The sequence below is a fragment of the Centroberyx gerrardi genome, chromosome 17 (assembly GCF_048128805.1).
Source record: "Centroberyx gerrardi isolate f3 chromosome 17, fCenGer3.hap1.cur.20231027, whole genome shotgun sequence".
In the NCBI taxonomy this organism is placed as follows: domain Eukaryota; kingdom Metazoa; phylum Chordata; class Actinopteri; order Beryciformes; family Berycidae; genus Centroberyx; species Centroberyx gerrardi.
Window position 1 is genome coordinate 5,566,531 of NC_136013.1, and position 6,293 is coordinate 5,572,823.

At 49.8% G+C, this 6,293-nt stretch overlaps 1 protein-coding gene across 1 annotated transcript; it reads left to right on the top strand.

Moving 5' to 3' along the window:
• The first annotated feature begins 3,269 nt into the window (after positions 1-3,269).
• ccdc177 (coiled-coil domain containing 177) lies at positions 3,270-6,293 on the top strand. The gene is made up of 2 exons (XM_071897048.2): positions 3,270-5,806; positions 6,209-6,293. Exons 1-2 carry the CDS (start codon positions 3,270-3,272, stop codon positions 6,291-6,293), a joined length of 2,622 nt encoding a protein of 873 aa, XP_071753149.2.

Genomic DNA, 6,293 nt, shown 5'->3' on the forward strand with positions numbered 1-6,293 from the left:
TGACTCTTTATGCTCAGAATTCAGAGTTTGGGCGCCTGTAGGCCGGTTCCCAGCAGAACCCAGGCAGAGGAGGGACCGCTCCCGGCCCTCGTTGCAGCGGGCTCCATGACTGCGCAGAACAGCTCACCTCTCGATGAACCCCCAGTCCAGCTTTGGAGGGGAGCATGGCCTACCAACAACAACAACAAAAAAAGATCTGTGGAGCATACCCCCGCACCAGTGAACTGTGCAGCAACACCCCATGCCCCTCACCCCCTTCACCTCCCTCTCCAGACCCCATGCCCCCGTTTAACAAGCCAGCCAGCACGTTCCCTGTTGTCACTTGTTACCCGCTGTCCCTCTGATACGGCTCGCGGGCGGGGCCAATTAAACTCGCACTGTTCCCCACACCGGGTCAAGAGTTTAGTGGGTCATCATCGCTGCCATTTCCACCCAGAGTTATCTAATCCTCCGTCCTCTCTGACTGGACCGGGCCGGTGCCGCTCTGACTGGACCGAACCAGACCGGTCTCTCATAATAATGTGGCGTTCAATGAATCCCTTCTGTTCATTTTGTAGTGGTGGGTGGTGAAAGAAAATGGTCACAGAAATACACCACAGAAAAAACAATACCACTACTACAACTACTGCCACTACTACTGCTGCTGGTGTTACTACTGTTACTACTTATTACTAATTATTAGTATTAGTTTTAGTATTAGTAGTAATAGCACTAGTAGTAGTAGCACTAGTAGTAGTAGTATTAGTCATACAGTTAGTTGTAGTAGTAGCAGTAGAATTAGTAGTAGTAGTAGTAGTAGTAGTAGTAGTAGTAGTAGCAGTAGCAGTAGCAGTAGTAGTACAGTAGTAGTAGTAGTAGTAGCAGTAGCAGTAGTAGTACAGTAGTAGTAGTAGTAGCAGTAGCAGTAGTAGTACAGTAGTAGTAGTAGTAGTAGTAGTAGTAGTAGTAGTAGTAGTAGTACAGTAGTAGTAGTAGTTGTAGTTGCTGTTCTGTCTCTGACCTCTGACCTCCCTGTGGAGGGGGAAAAGCTAAAGACAACTTCCCTGCGGCGATAAAGTATCAGTAAAGTATAATATTAGATGCCAAATATCCCCAGTGTTAATGTTGATTTTCATTAATTCATTCATTATCTTTGCCCATTTATTCGGGGTCATGGGGAGCTGGAGCCTATCCCAGCATGCATTGGGGGGAAGACGGAGAAACACCCTGGACAGGTTTCTAGTCCATCACAGGTCTAACACAGATACAGACACTCACATTCACACCTATGGGCGATTTAGAATCTCCAGTCCACCTGACTTGCATGTCTTTGGACTGTCATCAGGGTCTAGGTATACATGTGCTTAAAATTGCTTGATATTGTTCTTATAACCCAGACATGTCCTCTAGGTGTGACGTCATGCTACAGCCTCTATTAAAACATATACAGCAGGTCGCATATCAGCTCTCATAGACGCTCCTGATGCTGATTGGCTGATTGGAGGGCAGAGAAAACGAAAGCATTAATCTACGACATTATGGAGCTCTCTAGTGGCTGTTTCGAGTAATTACAGTCTAGTCCAGTTCAGACATGGGAGGGATGGCAGATGGCATCTATTATGCACGGTGAAGTGAGTTTTTATGGCCCGGCCAGAGATTTTTTTTGTTTGTCTATTTATAGATATGATGCACATTCATATTTTTTTGATTTGATATCAGTATAAGGATTCCCCTTGGACTGCTGTAAAATCATGTCAAGTTACTTTATGATTTCTTGTGTCTAGGCCTAATTTATTTGTTGGGGCATTTGAATATTTGAAATACTTTTACATTTTTTTTTAGCCTGCAAAACAATTTTCAAAGAAGTAAATCGTTTTGGAAACTGTGGGAAATAATTATGAACAGACTATCCACATCTATCCACAGAACAATGGCTATGTTATAAATAGGCCTTATAGAAGGAACTTTGGCTTAAGGCTTATATCACCACCATTATATTTTGTTAAAAGCTGAGAACATGTAACTTGGGTGGACAAATGGCAGGCTAATTGCAGTGAGCAGACAGTATTTTTAGCATATTTGCCACAAGCAGGCGGAGCTAAGCAGGCCCGAGATGGAGGGATGCTGAACAGCAGGTGGACCGCTGATGTTGACTGGATGCACATTGCCGAGGGAGGATCAGAGGAAACGGGATAGGAGAAAACACTCAGCCCATTTTTATCGTGGAAAGTAAATTCGTATTATCCTCTACGGTCGATTTTAGAGTTTTATTGAATTCAGGACGGCACCGATTTGACATTTGCGCCCAGCAGACTGACAGACTGACAGACTGCGAACGGCTCCGTCTGTGTCTGTCGTGTCGGTGGAGGCTGCGACGATGTGACGGTCCATCGCTGGGTCGACGGCCAAAGCCTTTTTTGTCTGAAACCTGATATTATGCAGGGAACAAGGGAGACTGCACGGATTACAGCGGAACAAAGCATCGGTTTAGAAAACGTTTTGCAAACTGGCAGGTTAGTGGATGTTTGAATGGTGCGCCACCGCATCAAATGCAAACAATTCATGGGATGAAATAGCAGTTTAAATGTTCTTTGTAACACCACACTAAATATTAGCCATATATTTGATGGAGTTTATTTTCAAAATTCGGCCTAGAATCGTTTATTTATTAGGAAGCGCAATTATTCTCGGCCTACATCCTACTTCTATCAATAGAAAAGTACAGGCCTTCAGTGTTTGTGAGGTGTAAGTGCCCCGGATAGTGAGCAGGAGTACATAATAGATTTGTGCAGTGCTTGTTTACCAGATTGCTGTATCTTATCCAAGCTATTTTAATCAAGCTACTATTAGCAGCTGTTTAATAATTTGTATGTGGGACGACCTGGCATGATTTCTAAGCTATTTGTGGGTAGACTGTGTGATATAGAGTGAAAAATATTGTATGAGTAATCAAATTCGTTCAACCTAGTAACTCTTCCAAAAATAGATTCCCTATTAAAGGAATGTGGTGTTTTTCATGTGTTATGTAATTTCCCTAAAGGGAAAATGTCTCATCTGGTGTAAAATCATTGGGTGCATGAATATGTGTGCATGCATGCATGCATTTCTGAACCTGCGTTATGACCCTCCCCCCACAGACTGCATCTCTCTTAAGCTCTGGACAGAATGCTATAATCCTCTGATTGAAACCTCTTCCACTATTTTATCCACTCACCCTCATGTATCATACAACCCCTTTCCATTGATCCCTCTTGTCTCCTCCCACTCTCTACCTGCAGTATTAGCCAACTATGGTCGACCCCTCGGAGGTTGAGGATCAGAACAAGTGCAAAGGCCCGCAGCTTGACCCACCAACTGTGGCCACCGAAGCCCCTCGGCTGCCAGAACAGGGTGATGGCATGGCAACAGAGGAGGAAGAGGATGCCGGTTTTGAGACGCCGCCCACCGGCAGCTCTGAGCCGAGCCCCTGCCACACTGCGCCAGAGGCCGCCTCTCAGGGGACCTCACCTCAGCAACCACAGACTCAGACTGAGAGAGAGCCATCACCCAAGCTGCATCTGGACCTTTACAACTTTGACTCACCGGCCGCAGAGGGCAGCCGCTATGTGCTAACTAGTCCCCGCTCTCTGGAGGCGTGTGCTCGATGCGGGGTCAAACCTGTGGAGCTCCTGCCCCGCCCGCTGGCTGAGTTCGCCCGCGAGGCTCCTGGCCGCTCCATGCGCGTTGCAACAGGGCTGTTTGAAGTCTATGAGAGGGACAGGCATGCTAAACTCAGGCAGTGCAGGGAGGAGAGGGAGAGGATTGTTAGGGAGGAAAAGAGAAGGATCTTGCAGGCTGCAGTCAATGGCAACAGCAGCACATCATCCTCCTCAGTGGAGCAGCAGCACAAAGTCACTTCTGGCTCCACTCAGCCTTCTAAATCTGGGCCGGTGACCTCTAGCTCAGCCCCTGATTTTGGAGCGTCCTCTAGAGCCGCAGCATCAGGCACGACCTCCAAAACAGGTACAACTCTTTTATCTAAAGCCTCCCCCTCAAGTCTTAGTACCTCCCCTAAATCTGTCCACACCGGCTCTACTCAGTCTTCAAAAACTGGTTCAATGAGCTCTATGTTGTCCTCCAAGGGCCTTTACTCTGCTAAGCATCCATTGTCCTCATCCCCTGAACAAGTCAAAGCCACACGACCGGTCTCATCTGGCCCTCCACCAACAGTCAGGAAGCCCTCTGGCAGTAAATCCTCAAACACCTTCCCCAGATCAACCCCCAAACCCCCCTCCTTCCCCAGAGCCAACTCTACATTGACATCCTCAGTGTCAAAGCCTGCAGTTCCTGCAACGCCTCTCAATGGCATAACGGGAGGACCGTTCTCCCAGCACAATGGACACCTAGGACTTCATTCCAAGGTGCGAGGAAAAAGCCATTCGCTGGAGTCCTTACAGCGGAGGATGGACACTGTCTGCTCTTCCACTTCCAACACCACAACTACTACAACATGCACCTCGTCAGAGTCAGGCGCCTCCTCCTCCTACAGTTGGGATGGTGCACGAGATCACTGGGCTAAAGTCTCCAGTCCCCGTGCACGCACCCTGGCCACTTTCAACTCCCTGATGGGCCGCAGCCTCAGTCTGGGCGACCTAAGCCACTCTCTTCAGACCACACAGAAAGTGGAGCGCATAGTTAGGGAGGTAAAACGTCGAGGCCTGAAGGCAGTGCCCGAGCGTGACCGCAAGATCGCAGCTTTGATGCTTGCCAGATACCAAGAAGAAGACATCATGAGCCAGACCCGCTACGTGGCTCACCTTCAGTGGGATAGTGAGCGGCGCATGGACGAGCTGCGGCGGGAGCAGGAGGACAGGGAGAAGCAGCGTGCGGTGCTGCAGTGCCAGCGGGCGTGGCACTCCCAGGTGTCAACACGCCAACGTAGGCTCAGCCAGCAGGAACGTGAGTCGTCGGCCGCCAAACTCCGTCAGGCCGAAGAGAGCGAGGAGCGGTGGAGGGAGCTGGCAGAGCAGCAGGAGCGCAGCCGTCTGCAGAGGCTGCAGCAGGCGGCCCAGGAGGAGAAGCAGAAGAAAGCGCTGCAGGAGCAGAACCTGAAGGCCTTGGAGGAGGACAGGTCAGCCGTCCTGGAGCAGGAGAGGCTGCTGCTAAAGGAGAAGCTCACCATGGCCGAGCTGAAGAGGCAGGAGAAGGAGCACCAAGCCCAGGAGGACAGACGGGGATTGAACAGGGCGGAGAGAAGGCGTCATGCCGCCATAATACGGGAGATCTCCCGCCGAGAGGAGGAGGAGAGGACGGAGGCCAGGAAGGCAGCGGAGGACAAGCTTAGCCGCTCTCTTGAGAATTATGAACAGATAGTAGAGCGTCGAGGGCAGGAGCTGAAAGAGAAGGCCAAGCGTGAGGAGAAGCAAATCCAGAAAGCACGCAAGGCAGCAGAGAAGCGTGAGAGGCAGCAGCAGCAGCAGCTGGAGGCGCGTGTGAAGGAGGCAGAGAAGCGGGCCCAGCAGGCAGCGCTGGTGGCCGAGGAGAAGGCCAAGGAGAAAGCCCAGCGGGCCACTCAGAGCCGTCAGGAGAAGGAGAAGCTGCAGAGGCTCAACAGGCAGCGCGTGGAGGAGGAGGAGAAACAGAGGCGCCTGGAACTGCTCCAGTCCATCGAGAGGAAGCTGGAGAAGAGCGAGCAGATCTTCAAGGAGAAGCGGGCCGTGCTGGAGAGCGCCCGGTCCGTGGCCCGCGCCTCCTTCCACGTGCGGGACAGGGTGCGGGAGGAGACCAACATGCGTACTTTTGATAAGATGGCCCTGGAGGCGCAGCTCCAAGCCAGCCTGGATGAGAAGTGAACCCACGTCTTTGTAGAGGACTCCTTACTTCTGGTCATGTGCTTGGCTCTAGCCTTCATTATGGCCTTCATCACTCAACAGCTTTACCCCAGTTTCCATGAAGAACCATAGCAGTCATTGTGTTATTTTTCCTGACATAACTTTACCCATCAGTTTTGATTACATTTTTAATCATCCATTTTTACATAGAATCCCATCAAAGCAAACCAAATGAAGACATCATTTTGTATTGTGGATGTAATGGAACTACAAACTACACCAACTGTTATAAGTGAATAGTTAGCCTGTGTGGGACATAGACTTCATAAAAGACGAGAGTATAGAGAGAACTGCCTTGTGCAGCAGCAACACAACCCCTCCTCTCTCTTTCTCTCTGCCCTCTGCTCTGGCTATCGCAGCTACTGGACTGAAAGCTGTGCTGGAATGAAAAGAGTCATTGTTTACCAGGAAGCACAACTCCATGACAACTGCAGAGGCTTTTAA